The sequence below is a fragment of the Pelodiscus sinensis genome, chromosome 11, assembly GCF_052426305.1.
Source record: "Pelodiscus sinensis isolate ZL-2025 chromosome 11, ASM5242630v1, whole genome shotgun sequence".
In the NCBI taxonomy this organism is placed as follows: domain Eukaryota; kingdom Metazoa; phylum Chordata; order Testudines; family Trionychidae; genus Pelodiscus; species Pelodiscus sinensis.
In genome coordinates, this window is record NC_143062.1 from 11011400 (window position 1) to 11034259 (window position 22860).

Consider the following 22860-nt stretch of genomic DNA (forward strand, 5'->3'; position numbering starts at 1 on the left):
GAGCCATACCTAGCAATCTTAGAGCAGAAAGCAAAGGTGTTCTTATGTATGGGATGTTTATAATGTGAAAAATAAAGGACATTTAGCGATCCCCAAAGCTCTCCAGCATGCAAAAGCCTTTAAATCAAGTGTTTCAGAAATAATAAACACACATGCCAGTGCGCACATAGAGTTGTAAACAGAATAATTAAGGTTTCACCAAAGAAAACAAACAGGAAGTTTTACCAAGCAATACAGTATTAAAAATAAGCAGCTGTACTGCATTATTTTGCTGTGTCCTTACCAGCTGAATCTTCCCATAATCGTTCAATGCAGACTATATGAGGTTGTAGGTTGGCTTCTGCAGGTTCCACATAGACATAATCCCCCACATGGTACATGCTGTTCTTAAAGCTGCAATCTTGGCTGTAAGTCCGATGCAAGCTCGACAGACCGGCTCCCCCAGCAGAATCTTCACTCTTTTCAGCTTCTTAATTCAACATAAAAGGGACACAACAATTATTAAAAGCCACTGACAGAAGAGAAAAGATTCTGAGAAGAAACAGCCCCTTGCTCCCATACGTCAGCTCTCCAGGAGCTAGGTCACGGCACCGTTGGCAAGTTAAGTAAAACTGCACTTGGGTGTAAGTGGAATGAGGGGAAGAAAGCGGCAAGTGGGAGCACCACTGCAGATTAAGAACGTCTGTTTACCAGCTAGAGCTGGGGATGGGGCCAATGTTTGTCACATTCTTATTTATTATTTGCATTGTGGTAGCAAGAAAGACCCGGATAGTTATGGATCAAGAAAAGCCAGTTACCTACCTATTTGATAACTGCTGTTCTTTGAGATGTGTTGCTCATGTCCATTCCGTTTTAGGGGTGCATGTGCCCACATGTATGGTTGTTGCAGATTTTTGCCTTAGCAGTATCCGGAATGCCAGCTGCAGCGCCCCCTGGAGTGCAGTGCTCACACTGTGGTATATCAGGCACCGTCCTTATGCCCTCAATTCCTTCTTGCTGACAACTCTAACAGAGGGGTAGGAGGGCAGGTAATGGACTGGACATAAGCAACACCGCTCAAAGAAAACAGTTACAAAAGGCAGGTAACTTATTTCTTCGAGTGCTTGTTCACGTCGATTCCATGCTAGGTGACTCACAAGCTGAATCCGCAGAGGTAGGGTCACAGTTCACACACTTGCAGATTGGAGCACTGCTCTGCTAAAGCCAACGTTAACTTGAGTTTTCTGGGTCAGCGCATAGTGTGAAGAGAACGAGTGGACGGACAACAGATGGCAGCCTGACAGATTTCCTGGATTGGCACCTGGGTGAGGAAGGCTGCCAAGGATGTCTGCCCCCTAGTCAGGTGAGCCATTACTATTAGCAGAGGCACCTTCGCTAGCTCATAACAATAAGAGATACAGGCCATGATCCATGATGGTATTCTTCAGGCACCAGGTCATCCTATCTGCATTGACTTACAGAACGGCTTCGTTCTATCTACGTAGAAGGCCAGGGCCTGTCTGACATGTAATCTGCATTTATCATCCACCGCATAAGGCTTTGGACAAAAGGACCAGCAAGTATGTCTTGGCCAGTATGGAACTGGGAGATGACTTTGGTCAGAAAGGCTAATGTGGATGCAGCTGGACTTAGTCCTTACGGAAGACGGTTCACATTAGCGCTCTGACTTCAGACAACTGATGGGCCAACGTTTAACTGACTAGTAAGGAGACCTTCTAGGAGAGAAGCAGGAAAGTGCAGGAAACTAGAGGCTCGGGTTGTGGGGGACCCCTGAGCCTTAGCAGGCCTTTCAGAAACCATGCCATCACAGGGTGGGCGAAGGCCAACATCTTGCAGTGGGTCCCCTTCCACACCGACATGATAATCTGAGGCCCAACACATAAACTGCTTCCACTTAGCCACATGGTGGCTCTGGTGGAGGACTTCCTGTTGCCCACCATCAGAGCACCCTCATTCATCTCCACTTGGCCACACAGCTGTCAAACGCCCTGGTTCTGGGAGAGCAGTTCCAGCCAAAGAGGCAGCCGCAGGGGTGGGTGGCTGCTGACACACTCAGCAACATATTGAACCAGTGCTGACAAGGCTGCACTGGGGCCACAAGAATGACACTGGCTTTGTCTTGCTTCACCTTTAGCAGGACCTTGTGGATCAAGGGCACCAGCGGTCAGGCATACATCAGTGCTCCTACCACAAAATCAGGAACGAGTCTGACAGGGAGCAGAACACATGTCACTTCCTATTTGCCAGGACACAAACTTGCAGAATACTGGGCTGACAAACTCCAGAAGGAGCGAGCATTTGTGGTGAAACGAGAAATCCACTAGGACATTCTTGGTCCTTGGCAGGAGGGTGGCCACCAGGTGAATGGCTTGCCACACACAGAAGTGCCAGAAGCTGAGTACTTCATGAGAAAGGGACAAAGACCTGGCACCGCCCTGACACTGATGGAATGCATCATGGCGGGAATGTCTGTCAGGACTTACCCCAACTAAGGGGCTAGTTGGTGCAAGAAAGCCTGGCAGGCCAGGTGAACCTCCCTGAGCTTCCTGACATGGATATGGAGGGCCAGGCCAAATGGCCTTGGGTGTTGCCTCTGAAGCAGCTGAGGCTATGGTGAGCAATGGAGATGGGGACATGAAAGGAATTTCTTGGAGCACCAACTTGGGACCCCACCACCAATCCAACAAGGGTCAGTACCGTGACCACTTTGTGTAGGGGGTGCCTGTTGGGAATGTAAACACAGCTAACACTAAAATTTTTAACTATTTACAGGTAAGCAACTATCTAAAACCATAACTGAAGAAGAGATCAGGGAGCTCCGACCGCAACCAGAGGCGGTTGAGAGGAACTGACGGTTGCTGGCTCACGCGTGGCTGATCAAAGGCGCGCACGCTATCCTGGAGAACCACGCTTGCGCGAGCCGGCGAAGCACGGCTATGAAAAGTCTCCGAGCCGCGGCGCCGGGACGGGACCCACGGGGCCACTCGAAGAATAACCTCTGTTGCCTCCCTCTTTTCCTCCATACTAAGAACACAATCTCTTGCTCTCATGCAGTACTGACCCCCGCTGCAAGGAGTGCATAAAGGTATTGCTAGTGGCCTTAATTCTGCAGGAAAACAGCAATTACCTGCTCTCTCTGAAGGGACAAAAAGGGGAAAAGCTTGGGGGTCATCTTCGTGGCAAGGAGCCAGCAGACATCTTTATTCATCATGAAAGCCATGAAGAGTACAGAGACAACATAGGAGGAGAGTGACAGAAAAGACCTTCACAGAGATCTCCTTGCCCCACACAAAGCTGTAAGTTAGTTCCTCCTCACTACCACAACTGCTGCAGCAGGAACAGAGAAGGCCTGGCTCGGCAAGGAAAGCAGAACAAGAGATTAACGTTTATAATTTTGAAAGGAAAATGAAATTACCTCTCTTCTCTTCCTCTCTTTTGAGTTTATCCTCCTCCAATTCTTTGGGGAGTTTTTCTTTTCTTTCTTTTTCTACATCATTGTGAAGATGCTTGGTGGTGTAGCTGAGTGCTGGTGACAGAAGAATCTCTCCATTCTTACAGAGCTCATCGCGGATTTTAATAAAGAACTGCTGAAGTTCCACAGCATCCTCATAAATCTCGGAATCAGTCCTGCACGGAAATAACAGATCAATTACAAGATGAAAGTCTACTTTATGCAGGAATACATCAGTATTCTAAATACAAACTCATCAACTGTTACCTTGAAGGATAAATTTTAAAAAGACACTCCATGTATATTAGAGAACTTGTATTCAACAAAAGAAGTGAAGTGAAATAAAACTCAGCGCATATTACTATATTAATGAAACAGTTTACTTTATTGTTTGGTGACAGTCTATGTCTCTACATAGCATCTCTCCCCCAAAACAACCTATACCTCTGAACAGTCTCCTTTTTACCATCCTGTGGCTGACCACTGAGCTCCTCATGTGCACTTCTCTTCCATTAACTTTGGAAGATAGGAAGATAGCCCTGCATCGGTTTAATCTTCTGTTTTGCCAGGGTTAACATCAAAGATAGGGGATACAAATTTTAAAATAAAAGCTTAAGTTCTACTGAAGATAATGGCACCCCACTAAGAAGCTGCACACTCACAGGAAACTTAACGTGTCTCAAAATGGAAATGGCCAGTGCTAAGACTCAAAATTAACTTAACAAGACTAAAGTTTGATATATGTATGGTTTCACTCACCGGTTCATCCTTCTTGCCCTCTCTAGCACCTCAAACATCTGCTCTTGAAACAAGTCCAGTCTCCTGTAGCGATTATTTTCTACATTCTTTCGGATAATATCAAAAGTCAAAGGTGGTTTGTTTGGGAAATTGGGATCAACAGCAGGAATTTCAGCTAAGGAGTCACTGTAACACCTGCCCTCATCATCCTGATGACTCATTACAGATACAAAAAGGTTATGGATAAGTTCTTGGATGAGTAATGTTACATTGGGTACATGAGAATCCTCATCACCTTCTATGTCTCTTCTAGTTTCAAGCAAAACTTTATGTAGGACAAGAGCATCTTTATAAATCAGAGACTCTGGCTCATTGTAAGTGCAGGCATTATTGAACATCATTGCAAAGTCTTCTACCATAGAATCAATGTCCTGATACTTGTTGGCCATCATATGACTTCTTATCTTTTCCATGTCAACGGGCTTTTTAATGGTTACATAATAGTCAGGAAGTTCTGATCGAGATGGGAGCCTCAGGAAGATGGCACTTAATCGCCTCCCTCGTTTATCTGTGTAATTCTTCACTGCTTCGTATACCTCATTCAGTTTCTGTTGCATTGGAGTCATGTATTTTGATTTCTTAGGGGAAATACCACTTTTTCGACCTACACAGACAAAAAACAAAACCCAAATGTATAAAACCCAGTCAGCCTTGTGTATTTACCTCCCTAACAGTCTCCCTTTCTATGGCTCAGGTAACTTAGTACCTAATTGCCCTAATGAAACTAGCAATTTTTTCACATCTATTCCATCAGCTCTTACTATTTACTTTTTTCATGTTTTCTCTGTTTTCATTGTGAACAATTTAGTACAACATACAGAGTGCTGGAACTGAAACTACTGAAGCAAGTCTTCTATAAGTACACATTGGACTTCCCTGGTCTGGCACCCTCGGGACCTGACTAGAACCAGATGAGGGATTTTTCCAGACTAGGGAGGTAATTTCTGGTCCCCCTGTTGCCAAGCTTCTCCCCTGCTGCCCTCTGCCCCTGGGCTTCCTGGCTCCCCCCCACAGAATAGCTGAGATGCATGCCAGCTCAGCTCATTCCTCCCTCATCTCCACAGTCAAACTGAGCTGCACGCTGGCTCCTGGCTCTCACAGCCCAACTGAACTGCGTACTGGCTCCTGGCTCCCTCCTCGCAGCCCAATTGAACTGCATGCGGGCTCCCAGGCCCCACTCCCTGCAGTGCCCCAGGACTTTCTGATCTTGGGAACATCCGTGCTCATGCCGGACCATGGATGTTGCCGTACCACAGAATCCTGGATTTTAGAGGTGCAACCTGTATAAAATAATTATTCAAGACTGCACGTCAGCCTCAAGTTGAAGACTGAGGAACACAACACAAAAATAGCAGTGTGTGAAACTCTCACTTCAGGGCATAGTCATTAAAATCCTCGCTTCGTGTGGATTTTCCACAGCCATTACAATTCTCTTTTCATGGGAGATTTTCAAATGTGTGTATGTCTACTCTGTAGTTGGGAGCGTGTTTAGCCTGAGCCTCTGCCAGTACTGCAACCTCTACACCGCTACTGTCACAATACTAGCTTGAGGAGGCACTCCCAGCTGCTGTGCAGACACATCCTAAGAGTCCCACATACTGTGAATTTTCCCCCATACAGCAGATTTAAGATAAACTAGGTTGACTTCTTATAGCTAAAATGTAAAATAATGCCTTCAAATAGGGCTACCCAATCAGATTAGCTTTGTTAATACAAGAGCAGTTATTACAGCAATACACACTCTTTGCACTTGCATTCTTCCAAATCTAGGCCTTCTTGGTGGCTTTATATTTTTATCCTCAGTGATGCTTCAATGTGGTGTCTGTGCTGCTGCTGGGTTTTTTAAAGCCCTTCTATACACTTTGCTCATTTTCTCAGGTTAAAATTTAAACATATGTGAAAAGAGCAGCACCAACCAGAAATCTGCTCAGTTTCTTCTTTTTTTTTTTAATGGAGTGAAAAATAGTTCTAATACCCCACCTACTGCTGAATTTCCTTGCCACTGAAGCGAATTTACAATAAATTTTCTCTTAAAGATGTTTCACTTCTGTTTGTGGCTCTGTGGAAGAGCCAGATATACAAAAGGGGAATCTAAGGATCAGATGCACCCTTACTCATACTGGATAGTATCTTACTCTAAGTGATCTAATTACTATCAGTGGAACTACTCAAGGAACAAGATACTACGCAGTATATGATTAAAGATGGCAGATCACAGCCAGAAGTCATTATACACAAAATGTTACTGAATGCATAAAGATACTGAAAAATAATTAAGAGAAAATGTTTTCTCTAATCTCTTTCCCTGATAATAACCAAAGCTGCTACTTTTCAGGGTAAATGACAAATATCCAAAGATGTCTATGGAAACAGAGCAGATCTTCTAGCTCCTGGCACTGTTCCTTAACCTATTTGCACTTTAGCCACTGCTAAATCATTTTCTGATGTTTCAAAGCTTACTACTGTGGCAGGGCAGGTTACTTCAGGGCAGCCAGAAGCAGCTAACCTGAGGCTATTTAAGAGCAGAATGGAAACAGCTAGGACAGGGCTGCTATAAGGGCCAAGTGATTTGACTTCAGGCAGTGGGGGGAGGGGAAGGGAAGGACTTTTAACAAGCTTTCCCTGTAGGGTTGCCAGGTGTCCGGTTTTCACTTAGACAGTCCGGTATTTGCGGGCTCTGTCCGGTAAAAAAACAGGAAATACTGGACATGTGCAATGTCCAGTATTTCCTGTTTCCCTGAGACGGAAGCCCAGCAGAGACAATTTTCCCCTGCTGCATCTAGCGGGGGCATGCGGAGCGTGGCAGAGTCTAGCGAAGGGGGGGGGCAAGACGGCGCATTTGCCGGGCGCCACACTAAGGGGGCACCGGGCTGGGCTGGGAGCAGAGTGCACACTGCTCTGGCCCACGTGACCAGCAGAGACCAGGAGCTGGCAAAGCGATACCTCCCTCTCTCTACAATGTGAGCCGAGGCAGCCAGCAGGGGCAGCCACTTTAAAAGTAAGATTGTTCCTCCGTGCTTGGCTCTGTGGGGAGAAAGGGAGAAGATCTGATTGAAGCAGGGGCCCCCGATGCTGAGGATGCCTGCCTCAGGGGGAAGGGAGAGTGCACTGGGATGGGAGGGGTGCTGGGGGGATCTGGCTCCGAGACAGGGGGGAGTGCATTGGGATGGGGAGACTGGCTCAGGAGGAGGGGTGGGTGCATTGGCGGTTAGTGTGCAGTCCTGAACTGGACAGAGTGGTACAACTTTTGCTTAATAACTTTGCCCCCCCCCCTCCTTTTCTTTTGCTTAGCAACTTTGGTCTCCCCTCCCTACTCCTCCCCCCCCTTCCCACGACAGAATTTTTTTCCCCGGTGTTTTTTTTGCCCAGAGGAGGGGGAGTGTTCGGTATTTTTTGTTAAACCATCTGGCAACCCTATTTCCCTGTTGGGGGGAGGAGCAAAGTGGGGGGAGAGAGGAGTTTGGAATGAGGTGGAGAGGAGCTATAACTGATAAGAAAAGAATGAGAAAGGCTGATACAGAGAACAGCAGCATTGCCAGAGACAACAGGGTAGGTGAGCGGTAGGGTTGCCAGGTGTCTGGTATTTGCGGTCTCTATCCGGTAAGAAAACAGAAAATACTGGACATGTACAATTTTCTGTTTTTCTCGGATGGAAGGCCACTTGGGACATTCGTCCCCTGCTGTGTCTGGAGGTGGCGGGGGGAAAAATGGGGATTTAAAGGTGCAGTGACTTTTTTTTTTGCTCAACAACTTTGGGTCTCCCCCTCCCCCCCCTTTTTTTAACCCAACCATTTTTTTTCCTGCCATGTTCAGTATGTTTTGTGAAAGTATCTGGCAACCATGGTGAGAGGCTCCGACTAGGAGTGTTTGGACTCCCTTACCCAAGTAGCCTGAGAGCCCAGCCAGTAGCTGGGGAGGACTGGTTACCCAGGCCCAGGCTGACCAGGGGCATTGGCTCCAACATCCTTTTAGCTGAGGGGCAGAAGCCCAAACAGGACCTGCGCCACAGGACTTAGACTGTGAGGCTGTAAACTGAACAGAGGTTTGGGGCCCAGGAGTGGTACTGACCCGGCCACACTACATATGCTTCTTATATCTCATTCAGCTGATTGGGGATGTAATACCAATGCTTAAATTCCAGTTATTTTGAATTTACCTGCTTCGTTCTAACCTAGCCTGTAGAAAAATGTGTTACATATTCTCTCAATCGGACTCTCCAAACTCCCACATCTTAATTTTCATTTCAGCACAAACACACCAATTTCCACTGTAATGATGATGGTATTGACAATGTAATTCAGTTCAGCAGTCTAATGTACATTTGGGTTTAGAAGTGGCACAAGTTCTGCAGCCTGCCTGGAATGTATGGTGACCTGGCTTTCCATTTTAACATTAATCTGTAGCATTTTATTCCATAACAACATTTACCAAGAAGTAGGAATCCACAAGGCTGCCTTACTTAGCTTTAGTTTAGGGGAAGCAATATCATCATCTTCAGGAAGAGGTCCCAGCTCTTTCTTTTTTTCTTTTAGAATCTTCTCCAGGATATGGGCATCATTATATACCTAGTAGCCATTACAATGTTGCAAGAGAAATAAAATAGTATTTAAATTATACGTTTCCTTAATGGAATAGAGTATGCCAAGAAAACTCTTAGCACAGAAGAATTAACTCCTTAGTGAATATTCTTCACTTCCACTCTTGAATGATAGCGTAGTGTTGGAGGATGTTTTGTTAAAACAACGGATTCATTCCACCCCATTACTCTACATTTCAGTAAAGGACGAAATAATTCCTGTATGTAATTTTTGTAAAGCACCTTAGTATCTTTCAAAAAAAGGCCTGGTGTTAGATTGTCCTCTTGACTTCGTCTCCATCCCTTTTGCTTTCTATTTAAATTATCACAATTTCTTTTTCTTTTTACTTCTGAAAACACACTATTCCCCATTCCCAGAGAAACCCTCTTTCAACTCTCTTCTGCTTCATCAAAGCTTATACACTCGTCCTATTTCCTCCTACAGCTCCTAGGAAGTTCAGTTCATGCTCACTGGTTTTCTGTTCTACAGTTTTCTCTTGCATCTCTTCTACGCCAGACCCTCCACCATAAACCTCTTTTACCTATGTAAGCTCACCTCAATCATCTCTTGGCTAAGAGCTTTCTCTATTCTAATCCTTGTTTGATGTAGAGGCTCTGTCCCTTTCACCTTCACTCTCCCTACCTATTTGTCAAGATGCTATAGATTCCATTTAATTTTCCATTGTTAACTAGTATCACACAGATTTCTCTTAATCCCATCTCTCTTTTTCTTCAGACTTCATCCTTAGGTGACTTCACCAGCTCTTTCAGCTACCACTTCCTCTGTGGAGGACTTTCAAAACTATAACTTTTTTCAACACGCCCACCTTTTCCTTTTGATCAGTCTTACATCTCTGAATGTCTTTCAGTTATCTCCTTTTGAATATCCTACCAATTTAACCTTTAAGGTTGTGATTTTCAAAGGGATGTAAGGGAGTTTGGGGTCCATAATGCATTTAATGCCAGTGAGAACTGAGTGTCTAATTTCATTAAGTCCCTGTGAAATTCCCAGTTCAAATTCCTAAGACTATTTGGAAGGAAAGATCAAATTCACTCAGCTCTCCATTAGTGTCCATTGTTCTTCACATAAATCAAGGGTCAAACTTGGTTTCATGTCTACCTTGCTCTCCTGCTCGCTGTCGCATCCCACATCCTGGCTTTCCCTTTCTTCCTCTAGGTGAAGTCTAAAAATCAGCTATTTCTCTCCATCCCTCCAACTGCAATCCTTCTGCAGATAACTTGGTCAACTTTCACCTGACAGCTGCAATCTATATTTTTCACTTCTCATCTCTCTCTACTCCCTCCTTCAGCAGTCATATGCTACTACTAAAATCCACTTAATTCTGTTCCCCACTCTTAAGTTATTCTCTCCTGCTAGTCCTTTTGTTGGCTTCCCAAAACCTAGTTCAAACTCCCAAGTCTCCCCTAAGAGGCTCTGATCTCGGTCTACTATCCCACATCCTCCTCTCAACATCTTTCTCCCTTTGCACCTCATCTTTATCTCTCTGTCTTCCATTCCTCTTCACGTCGCCTTCTGCCTCTAGTACTTGGATTTGTCCCCCCCCCCTTCAAATAATTCCTCAAACACATTTCTAGCACAGTGTTTTAAAACCTCCTACTCTTTGTTAATTTTTGCCTTGCGATCCAAATCACATTAAGCTATCTTGGGAAGAATATAAATAGGGTTGCCAGGTGTCTGGTTTTCGCCCGGACAGTCCGGTATTTGTGGCCCCTGTCCAGTAACCCCCCCCCCCAAAAAAAACCCTCAGAAAATACCAGACATGTAAAATGTCCAGTATTTTCTGTTTTTCTTAGATGGAAGGTTGGCAGGGACATTTTTCCCCTGCCGCATTTGGCGGGGGGAAGAGCACAGGGATTTAAAGGATCAGCCACCTCTCCCTCACCCCCCCTCCTTTTTTTTTTGCTCAACAAGTTTGGTCCCCTGGTTTGTTTGGGTTTTTTCACTCAACCAATTTTTTCTCCCAACATGTTCAGGATTTTTTGTGAAAGTATCTGGCAACCCTAAATATAAAGATCTTGTTTGTTAACAGTTCACTGTCATCACTCAAATACATTTGCAGGACTTCAAATAAGTGACTTGCAGTTATAAGACTCCATTGGTCTTTTTGCCAATGTAGCTTATTAAACCATCAGATTATTTTGCAAGTGTTGCTGCATGTTCATCACTTGCCAAATTAAACATTTCAACGATCTGATTAAGAACAAGAGACCACCATTGCTTTTTAAATTTGCTTATGCTGTCCTGCTCAATTACTTTAAGTTGTCAGGCAGAAATATGTGTTTCTAAATTTATAGAGAGAGTAGGTTTGGTGTTTGAAACAACATTCATTGGTATGCACCTTAGTAAGAATAGCTTCCAGATTACTCCAGTCACCATACATTCTGGATGCCTTCATACAGTAAGATATCACTGGTTTTACTTTTTTTTAGGGCATCAAAGATTTGTTTTCCTGTCTCAAAATGCCACAGAATCCAGTTTCTCACTGCCGTGCATAATGCTGTCAACAATGGGGTACAAATATGTGTTTCTTCAGCTAGTGTTTGACTCAGCTTTACCTGACTGAAGGACTAAATATGGACTTCGGGATTTGATCTATAGTTATTAAATAGCTTTATTATTTAATCATTCGTTAATGGTAATTACTTGGTTAAAAAGGATTTGTATGTCTCTTTTGCATACACTTTGGGAATATACATTTAACCATCATAGATAAATGTTTAATAAGGAAGATAATGATGACCACATGTAAACTATGCATTTAAACGGAATCTCCATTCTGACAGGATTATAAAAACAACATGGTGGGAGCACATGTTCTCCTTTTCTCAATTTCTTTATCGAATCTTCAGAATTTTTGAAGGGTTCGTAGGTGGAAAGGGTATCTATGTTACTCAAATGTATTCCTTTGAGTACCAGAGACCACCTTTCCACCAATGAGTCCTGCAAAATTATGCAGAGATCTCAAAACCGAACTGAGTTATTAATACTATAGCTAACCCATTGGTAACAAAAATTCGGAAGATTAAATTAGGTTTCGAGTGATCTCTATGTAATTCAATCGTCTTCAATGGGTTTACAGCGTGTAAGTTATGGAACTGAGTAAACAACTGTTTATTATGCACTGAAGAAACCAGAACAGTGATTTTTTAGTGTACAAAGCTAACAGGATTAAAAAATGGAATTGTATCCTTAATTCATGTACATTTAAAATTGAAGGCGCTCTGTTACTGTCTGCATATATCTGCAGGCAGAGGCAATATTTAAAACACAAAAATAAATCTGTACAGAATCAGTAGTGTTCCTGGTTTAGAAAAAGTATTACAGTGAGGTGCGCATGTTTTAGAACCGTTCACATAATCAATGGATGGAATAACCAGAGATTAACCACTACAGAAGTCCAACATGATTTTTCCTTCTGTAACAGAGCATTAAGGTGATTGTGCTTGCATAATCTAAACCATACCTGTGAGCCTTCCTCGTTATAGTGCCTCGCATTTCGGAACATTAGCCTCATGTCTTCTATCATAGCCTCCTCCCCTGAGTATTTATCACTGCGGATGTTATGCTCAATAATTTTTAAATCCATTGGCTCCAAAATGATTTTATAATAATCTGGATAGTCCTTTTTGGAGGGTTTAACCATAAATAGATCACAGAGTCTTCTGCCTGTGCCAGGTTCTCGAGCTTCAATAACAACATTATATAAGATTTTCATTCGTTGCTTCTTTATATTCTTTTTACTGTTGGGTAAAAAAAAAAGGGGGGGGGGGGAGTTATTTTTTTCTCCCCTACATACCTACACCAGAACAACAATTTTCTTTCTGTTGCAAGATATACTGATTGCAATTTTTGAAAAAGTATATACACAGCTGTATAAGACCACCACCACCATGCTAAAAATGTGCGCACACCAATTTTGAAAGTAGTTAACAGAATTGGGTAAGTGCAACATTAGGTGAGCTAGATAGTTAATTTTAAACACCGCCTCTCCTCTTCCATTCCTCCACTTTGTAGGACCTTAAAAAAAAAAGAAAAAAGAGTGGCCTCTGATTCGGAGTGCCTCAATTTTTGAATGTTTAACTTCACAAACCTTGAGTCTCGTTTTCAGAGATGCTCAAATCAATGAGCTCTGTGAATACGTAGCACCTTAGGAAAAAAAGATATGAAGCCTAAACTTCTGCAGCTGAATGTTCAAAAACTAAGGCAATTTTTAAAAAAATGTAGTCCTAAGAGACTGGTTCACTGGAGAATGTACTATGTAGAGAGCATCAAGGGAACTTATGACTCTTCTCTGTTTGTAAGATCCTTTCTATATTTCTTATAACATATATGGTATCATAAAGATAAAATATAAAGAAGGATCATTCTACAAATTAATAGAAAGTATCCTCTGAATGGTTTGAATAGCCAATAGACTGTAGTTCAAAACATTCTCCAAGATTGCTGCAGCACAGAGATTTTAACATTTAGTTCCCTCTCCATATAAATAACATTATGCATAACAAAAAAAATCTCTGCTTGATAGGACACTCGTGAAATGAACCAGCTATTTAATAATGTTTACACTTGGGAACAGCAGACACCACCATTAGATTACAAGCAATTAAAAAAACACACAACAGGAAACAAGCATAATACAACATGTCACAATGTGATGGAGAAAGAAAAAGGGATTCTTAGCTATACAAATTCAAAATCAGCAAGTACATTTTGTACTTCTTCAGTGGCGGGGAGACTTGGAGATTCTCTCAAGTAGCCGAAGACAGTCAAAACAGACTAGACAGCTCTTGAGATCCCTACGTTTTTATGATTCTATGCTTCCCAGGTCATTTTTAATGTTTGGTCTGATGATAGATGGCTAAGTAGCAGTTCAGCAGAAAAGGACATGGGGATTACAGTGGACGAGAAGTTTGATATGAGTCAACAGTGTGCCCTTGTAGCCAAGGCGGTGAATGACATATTAGGGTGCATTAGGAGGAGCATTGCCAGCAGATCCAGAGAAATGATTATTCCCTTTTATTCGGCTCTGGTGAGGCCACATCTGGAATATTATGTCCCCCCCACTATAGAAAGGATGTGGACGCATTGGAGAGGGTCCAACGGAGGGTGACCAAAATGATTAGGGAACTGGAGCACATGACCTATGAGGAGAGACTGAGGGATTTGTGTTTCTTTAGTCTGCAGAAGAGAAGAGTGAGGGGGGATTTGATAGCAGCCTTCGTCTTCCTGAAGGAAGGTTCCAATGAGGATGGAGAAAGGCAGTTCACAGTAGTGACGGAAGGCAGAACAAGGAGCAATGGTCTCAAGTTATAGTGGGAGAGGTCTAGGTTGGATATTAGGAAAAACTATTTCACTAGGAGGGTGATGAAGCACTGGGATGGGTTCCCTAGGGAGGGGGTGGACTCTCCTTCCCTAGAGGTTTTTAAGTCTCGGCTTGACAAAGCCCTGGCCGGGTTGATTTAGTTGGAATTGGTCCTGCCTAGAACAGGGGGCTGGACTTGATGACCTTCTGAGGTCTCTTCCAGCTCTATGATTCGATAGTTAATGAGAGAAAAACAATACCAGGCAGAAATAGCAACATACTGACCCACATTCAAGGTTTGGGTCATGTATTTGCCACAGTGAAAGGGCCACGCAAAAGAATTCTCTCATTAACAGGCTTCTTACACCACCAGCTGCATGAGGATGCCAGGATATGTTTCACTCTGGCCCTTCACTATAAGTGCTGTTCTCTGGAACTCCTCAGAGTTTTTCACCTCCACTAACTGGATGCAGTTTTCATGATTGCAATTACAAATCAAAATTTGTTTTCACAATTATCTTTAGTGCACCAACAAAACATTTTTGCTTTTCTTCCATCATCGTGTTTCCATTAAGTCTCTGGCGTTTAGGGCAGTGATGAAGCTCCTCCTCTCCTGTCTGTTTTCTGGAAAGTCTTTCAATGGTTTCCCAGCTGTGCTTCAAATTTTTCATCTAGGCTTCCTAAGTTCTTTGCCATGTTGACTTCATAGAATCCTAGGACTGGAAGAGACCTCAGGAGGTCAGTGAGTCCAGGCAGCTGCCCAAAGCAGGACCAATCCCAACTAAATCATCCCAGCCAGGGCTTTGTCAAGCCAGGACTTAAAAACCTCTAAGGATGGAGATGCCACCCACTCCTGTGCTTCACTGCCCTCCTAGTGAAATAGTTTTTCCAAATATCCAACCTAGACCTCTCCTACTATAACTTAAGACCATTGCTCCTTGTTCTGCCATCAGTCATTACTGAGAACAGTCTCTCTCCATCCTCTTTGGAACCCTCCCTTCAGGAAGTTGAAGGCTGCTATTAAATCCCCCCTCATTCTTCTCTTCAGCAGACTAAATAAGCCCAAATCCCTCAACCTCTCCTCATAGGTCATGTGCTCCAGCCCCCTAATCATTTTCGTTGCCCTCCGCTGGACCCTCTCCAATGCGTCCACATCATTTCTATAGTGGGGAGCCCAGAACTGGACACAATATTCCAGATGTGGCCTCGTCAGAGCCGAATAAAAGGGAATAGACACTTCTCTAGATCCGCTGGAAATGCTCCTCCTAATGCAACCTAATATTCCATTAGCCTTCTTGGTTAGAAGGACACACTCATTGTTGCTTGCCTTCAAGTATTCATCTTATTGCTACTCTGGTGATGGAATCAGCCACTTCCTCTCCAGTGCCCCTGGCAACGATGGTGCTCATATCCTGTTGGCTGCTCTGTCTTGGTTTGAGACAAAAGAGAGGATTTTTCTGAGGCAGGCGGTATGGAACGCAGACTGTTTGGACATGTCATACTTTCTAATTCTCCAGCATTCTGCAGTATAAAGTAATGTTGAAAGTACGTAAGCTCTGATAAATCTTGATTAGAATATTTTTTAAAGGATTTCAATTTTCTCTTATATCAGAGGATGCAAAGCAATACACGATTTTAGGGCATGGAATGCAATTTAATTTGCTTGAGTCAGCAATATCCATGGATTCTTCAAGTCACATGGACCTGCAATTTTTGTGGTCTGCTCCTCGCTGATCTTTACTTGGAACTATTTTCCCTCTCTCTCCGATCACTCAGCTGCCTTTCAGGATTTATTTTCCCCGAATGGTACTGCTGCATTGGATCACCTCCTTTAGCTGACTTATTGGTCTTTTGGTTGAGAAGGTTCTATTTTTGACTAGTGATCGGAAAACATGGAGGATGCTGTATAATTATATAATCAGGGTGATCAGGCCTGTTTTGATGGCTCCGATCTGCTTCCATTTGTTTCCAGTCCCTCTCCCTAATATAACAACGAACTCGGAACATGGAAGATTGACAGTAACAGGATGGATAAACGATGAAAAAACAATGGAGGGATCCAAATTTCAGTTTACACCAGCAAATTTCTCTATCACAATCATTTCAGTAAACATCAAAGACTTTTCTCCAGTTTTATGAAGAACAGATGGGTTAGCATTTATCCTTACAAACTTGATTTTTTAAACTTACAATCTTAGTGGGCATGTATAATGCATTTAGAGCACTGTGTCCACTGTTTTGTACACACATTCTAATATTCTGACTGCCCATAATCATCCTACTCTTACATCTAGTCTATTTATGTCCTTCTTGGCCATGATAATTTCTAATAGACTACTTGGGGAGTGTGAGATCAGAAGGAAGAGCGAGGTGGCCCACTATGACTCTCTGTAAAACTATACTTAATCTGTCCCAGTCAAAACAAAGAAAAATCCAATGATCTTATCACAGGGAGTCCCCCCCCCCCCCATGCAAAAACCAGCATCTTGTGACTGGATTTAAAATGAACAAACTGTAAAAATGTAAAATACATTTTAAAAATATATGTTCAATTCAGAAGTTACTAACAAGTAGTAAAAAGGAGAGCCACGGACAAGGAAAACAAACAAGAGGAGCAACATAATCACTAGCTACAGAGAACATGTAATAACATATCACAAAAACGTCAAGTTCTTTTTGAACTGAAAACACAATCTTAAGTGAGACACACAGATATAGTATTGCATAATTATGTAGAATGACATCTTAAGGAACTGAAGTATAAATATCCTTCCCAGCTATCTATTGACATATTAGTAAAAAAATAAGCATGGAAAAATAAGATAATTATAACTAAGATAAGTTTCATGATTTTAGAATTCACATGTGAAGTCTTAAACACAGATGTTTTATAGTCTTCTATACAACAAATAAAAGCTTCACCAAATCATGTCTGTAGGAAAACCAAAAGTGCATACCTTTTCCTTTTTGAACTTCCAGTGTCAGACGTGGCAGAAGAGATCATGCTATCTCCGTCTTCAATGTCATCTCTCCTAGCTAGTTCTTTCTTCTTTGCCTGAAAAAGAGCAATTCCCGAGTGTCAGACTTGCTACTGAATAAATGAATATTAAACAGCTGCACAGACATGAAAATATCTGAAGAATCAATTCTAGCCAATGCTATTTCAGACTAGCAGCTATTTGAACTGTTGTCTTAAACACTGTAATTCATGATACATGAAGTGTGTTAGCATTCGCCTATTATGGTCATTTTACCTATATTATGATGAGTCCAGAGGCACCTGAAGACTAACAAATTTATTTGGAAATAAGCTTTCTGTGGGCTGTAGCTCACTTTGGGTATGTCTACACTACCCCCCTAGTTCGAACTAGCGGGGTAATGTAGTCATTTGGAGTTGCAAATGAAACCCAGGATTTGAATTTCCCGGGCTTCATTTGCATGATGCCAGCCGGCGCCATTTTTAAATGCCGGCTAGTTCGGACCCCGTGCCGCGCAGCTACACGCGGCACGGACTAGCTAGTTCGGATTAGGCTTCCTATTCCGAACTAGCTGTACACCTCGTTCCATATTTATTAGTCTTTTTACTGAAACAGACTACCCTGGCTACCCCTCTGAAACTTTTAGCTATATTGTATGTCAATTTTGAAGATTCTTGTACTTACTTTTAAAGCTTGATTCTAATCTACTCGCAAAGGAAGTAATTTAGAGAGATAACTAAGAAGATCCACTCCCCGTTCAGCACAGTATTTTTGCAGATCTATTTCCTGACAAAGGCAGATGACCCAGTATACAATGCACTGAGAACTTCTGAACATATGTTCAGGATACTTAGCCATGAAAAATGCATTGTTGAACATACAAAACAACTAACAAACCATACACTAGGCTACTTCATTCTGAAAGGCTTACAAAACTACCTCCTAAAGAAAATAAATTCATACAAATAGCTATCATCTTGATTGTTTTGCTGTTCTCTTTATACCTGCATAACTTGCTGCATTTTCAGTACTCTCTTATAGATGGCTGAATTAGGAACATTGTAACGTTTGGCATTTTCAAACATTAAGTTCAGATCACACTCCAAGTGGTCTAAAGTTTCATATTCATGGTTCTTCAGTTTGGTTCTGTGGAAAAAAGACAGATAACTTAGTTGCTTCACCACAGCTGATCACAGTAATTATTTTAAATGCTTTTTTTTTTAACATAAGCAAGTCAATAACAGGAGGAATGTACAATATCTCAATATTGCAACTAGGCATGCCACACAAACAGCTTTTTTTAAAGTGAATTTAGCATTAGGAAAGGTGCCATACTGTAACCTTTTTTTCATACAAAGTTCTAGCATGGGAGGCAGAAGCACAAGATTCCCCTATAACTGTTCCACCAGGCCTGGAAGTATAAAAAGATATTCAATCCCCATTTTAATTGTGAGCTTAGAGCAGGCAGCACCATGTGAAAAATGCTAAGTTCCAATGGCTCCAATCATCGGTGACTTGTGATGTGCCACACCTCCTTGGATCAGGCTTTCAATTTTTGGCCTCTACTAAAACTGCCAACAAGAAGCATGTAAATTAGCCCTAACTACAGTAAAGTTTGTTATGAAAATACTATTACGCTGGTCTGAGATCAAGTCATTTCATGTCTGAAAACAAATTGCAATCGGACAACAGTGATTTGAAAGCACTTCTTGCTTTCTCCCATTTCCCCTGACATTACGGGAAAATTCCTAGTCAAAATCTTCATCTTCACCTCAAAACCACCTCAATTAAAATGCATACAGAAAACTGGTCTATGCAAAACAGCACATAAACTGCAAAGCAAGTTGTGAAAACTGCTACTGATTGGCTAAAATTGATCATATCCTATTACTTCTGTTATCCTGCCTCCCTCACCCCTCATTCCTAGCCTGCTTGCTTGTCGCATCCATCTGATTTCTGTTGTCTTTTAATCTGTAAGTAGGGACTGCCATATATGTTTGAGCAAAGCCCATGGCAATTGGCCTTTGGGCTGGGAGAGACCTTTCAGAGCTACTGCAATATAAACGTAACCAGTTTTGGTCAATACCAAACTACTGCCTCGAAGCGTGAAAGGTTGTGTTCTATTAACAGTTCCCTAAGTCATCCAGTTCCATTGTTGTTAAACTTCTGTATTTCTCCGTAGTGGTTGAGGAGAACAAGGCCTGTTCAAACAAGGTGAGGAGCTGCAATTGTTATGGAAATCACTGAATCAAAAGCATGCATCTCTGCAATGCCACTTCTAAAGAATCATTTTTCAGGGCAGAATCACACTTTAATTGCATAGTTCACATGGTCCCTATCTGCATGCTCCCCACTGGATGCAGTAGAGCAAATTCAGCTTTCCTGCTCAGTTTGGTTTGTCAGTGAACTCTCCTCTTGGGGGAGAAATAAAACTCCCAAACGGAGATCCTGAACTTGAAGAGGAAAATAAATTTATTATATAATATATTTTCTTTAACATTCATCATTTAAAAATCAAACACATTCAATTAATATGTTAGGATGCTGAAAAGCTTGATAATCACTTAAACCTTTTTAGCTCACTTTTAATAAACTCACCATAAGCAGCAGACTGAAATGTTGTTTTGTTTCTGCAACCCTGCCCTGGATCTATACTGCAAGGTTACTACTTTAATTTCACAATTTACATGGGATTATCCGATGTGCAAATGACATTTTTGCTAGTTTACTGTTTGACTGGCGGGAGAGGAGGGGTTTTTACATGTGGTAAGTAAATGAGATTTGTATGGTCTACGGAGAAAATGCAAGTATAATTTTGTTATGTTCTTTGACATCTTTTCCTATAAATTAATTGGGAAAAAAATTAAGCAATCTGTCAGTCTTCTAAAACTACAAATTAAAACTAAACCTGTATATGAAAAATTAAACAGAATACCAACTCCAGGCATCCATTGAAGGGCTACACTGATGAGAGCATTGTGAGAGAAGTTCCCACAAATAAACATCCTGCTTCTCTCCCAAGGAATGTAGATGGCATCTGACCAATATTTTTTGTTAATATTTCTTTCCTCAGGGGACTCTGACAATAGACATAGACAGTAGTATGCATAGACCAATAGCATGTAAACTTTTCCAACTGTGTCCCCCTGCTCACCATTCACATAATTTGTTGGCCGTTACTTGTAATCTGAAACTGAGTTTTCTGCATTACTTGTTATCTGAAACTGGTTTTCATACTGGAAGCTGGAGGGGAATGCAGAGATGAGACCATTCATTCAGATTCACATTCGAATGTTCGACTCACTTGACAGATCCCAGGCTCTCAATTATTATTATATATGTTGCCAGTTTATGTTTTAATAATCGATTAATTAAAATGAGTTTTCAGATAAGAATCAAAATAAATTTTAAGCACATAACAGACCATACTGGAATTACGAAATTTACCAAACTATTTGAAAATAAGTCAGGCTGTTCTTTTTATCTGTATGTTTGTTTTTTAAAAGAGTGAAAGGCTGAGGTTTCTTTGTGCGCTCCCCTCCCTCATTGACATTTGCACACCATGACAGACAGTAAAGCAGAATTAGTCTCAGTCCAAGACAGAGTAGTAGAACTATAATTATTAAGTTTATGACAGACAGGAATAGCAAATACTTATTCAAGTAGTACATTCCAAATATTTTCAAGAGTTTTTCCATCTTTACTGCTGTGGGAGGAGAAGGAAAAAAACTACTCTTTTTTTATTCTGAAGTATTTACTATCAAGGTCATCTTTTGGGCTGGGATAAAGAATTTTTTTATAGCAAAGTTCATTACAGCAAATAAGGTATGTAGATGAAACACTCAGGCTTCTCGATTGTTTGCTGAGCCAAGTAAGTGGTATTTGTTTTATTTGTAGCAGTGTACACTTTGTGAATGTTCTTGTGCAACACTGATACATTTGTCCTCTTGTGGAAAGCTAGAGAAATTTTATGACATTGAAAGACAGTAATATGAAAATATATACCTTAAAAATTTCTAGCCTCCTAATTCAACTCCCTTGACTATAGTTTGGAAGTTACGGTTAACGTGTATTTATTGCTGTGTTGCAGAAAAGAATCTGCAGAAAGCTGAGCAAAACCTGATGGATTCCATCTACATGTACTCCACAAATACTGCATTTCTTTATTCAATGCTATCTTCTCTCCATAACCTCTGAGTGCTATTTCTCTTTATTAAGGGCTGAACTAAACACAGTTTTCGTACCTATTTAACTATATCAGTTTAGAGATGTTAAGGACTAGTCGACTATCCGATAGTCTGATGACTAGTTGATTTCTCCCCCCTTGCTGCCTCTATGATGTAGAGGAAGCAAGTAGGGGAAGGAGGGATACTTCAAAGCAGCAGCACCACACAGATGAGCTGAGGATCAGCTGTGCGGTGCTGCTGCTTTGAAACCCCAAGGCCGCTTTGAAACCCGAGGATCAGCTGTGCGGCGCTGCCCCTTAAAAACGCCGATGAGCTATGGAGCTGGGGACTCCCCAGTTGACTCTGTGTTCTGGGGAAATGTTGCGGAGCCTGGGATCAGCTGGGGAGTCCCCAGCTGACCCTGGGCTCCATGGCTGCCCCTTTAACTCAGTGTTTCAAAGGGGCAGCCGCCTCACAGTTGATCCCAGGATTAGCTGTGCAGCGCTGTCCCTTTGAAAAGCCAAGGCATCGTTTTAAAAGAGCAGTGCCACACAGCTGAGCCGGGGATCAGCTGTATGGTGGCTGCCCCTTTGAAACGCCGCCTCCATGTTTCAAAGGGGCAGCGATAGAGCCCGGGGTCAGTTGGGGACTGCCCAGATGATCCTAGGCTCCACTGATATGCCACAGAACCCGGCGTCAGCTGGGGAGTCCCCTGCTGACCCCGGGCTCTGTGCGGCATGCAGTCCCCTGCTGACCCCGGGCTCCATGGCTCTGAAATACACAAAAGCCCCTGCTGGGGACTCTTGTACATTTCAAAGCAGGCACCCATGTGCAGCCTGGAGTCAGCTGGACTTCCCTTTGTAAGTGGACTTCCTCATTCCTCCGCTGAAATGCACAAGAACCCCAGTGGGGGCTCTTGTACATTTCAAAGGAGGAATGTGGAAGTGCCTCTCGACTACTCAATTAACCACAATTTAACATCCCTATATCAGTGTAAATCCTATTTCTGTATATTTAAAGTTGGTATAAGTAAATCAGTGTTGGGGGTGTGGTGGCATGGTGGCACTGCTCTAGCCATCTGTTTTTAAACCAATTTAGTTGAAACTGGTACAAGAACTGTACAGATAAACCTTCGGATACTCTCTAAAGAGCTCAGATTAAACTGAAACAAGAGCTTAATATTATTACTATAAATTTAAGAATATTTTAGGAATTTATATTTAGATAGATTTAAATACACATCATACACAAGTTCTAGGTCTCGTAACAATATATTTAAACTCACAAGCCATGCAGGAATACTAACTAAGCAGCACAGTACAATAAATTAGCTTACCAGCCAACAATATACCCCCCATTTCTCCAAGCCATAACCTAACCCTCCAAGATATACCCATCTCAAAGCCTTAATTAAGTAGATGCAGCATTTCTGAAGTTCAGGAAATACAAACTCCGCTCCAGAGGCAAAGGGCTTCCACAGAGAATAACTCTGCCTTTTATAGGTCCCAAACCATTTAGGGCTTTAGAGGTCAAAACACCTTAAAATTCACCGGGAAACCAAGAGGCA

General features: G+C 42.1%; 1 protein-coding gene across 24 annotated transcripts in view; it reads right to left on the bottom strand.

Annotated features, from left to right (window-relative positions):
- PBRM1 (polybromo 1) overlaps positions 1-22860 on the bottom strand; it is an 89984-nt gene that overhangs the window by 28644 nt on the left and 38480 nt on the right. For all 24 annotated transcript variants that reach the window (XM_075939398.2, XM_075939397.2, XM_075939410.2 and 21 more), the window contains 7 exons: positions 18132-18273; positions 17107-17204; positions 12311-12587; positions 8709-8814; positions 4211-4853; positions 3416-3627; positions 284-469 (listed from right to left, as the gene is read on the bottom strand). In XM_075939398.2, coding sequence (XP_075795513.2) covers positions 284-469; positions 3416-3627; positions 4211-4853; positions 8709-8814; positions 12311-12587; positions 17107-17204; positions 18132-18273 — 1664 coding nt within the window. The remainder of the gene's footprint in view (positions 1-283; positions 470-3415; positions 3628-4210; positions 4854-8708; positions 8815-12310; positions 12588-17106; positions 17205-18131; positions 18274-22860) is intronic.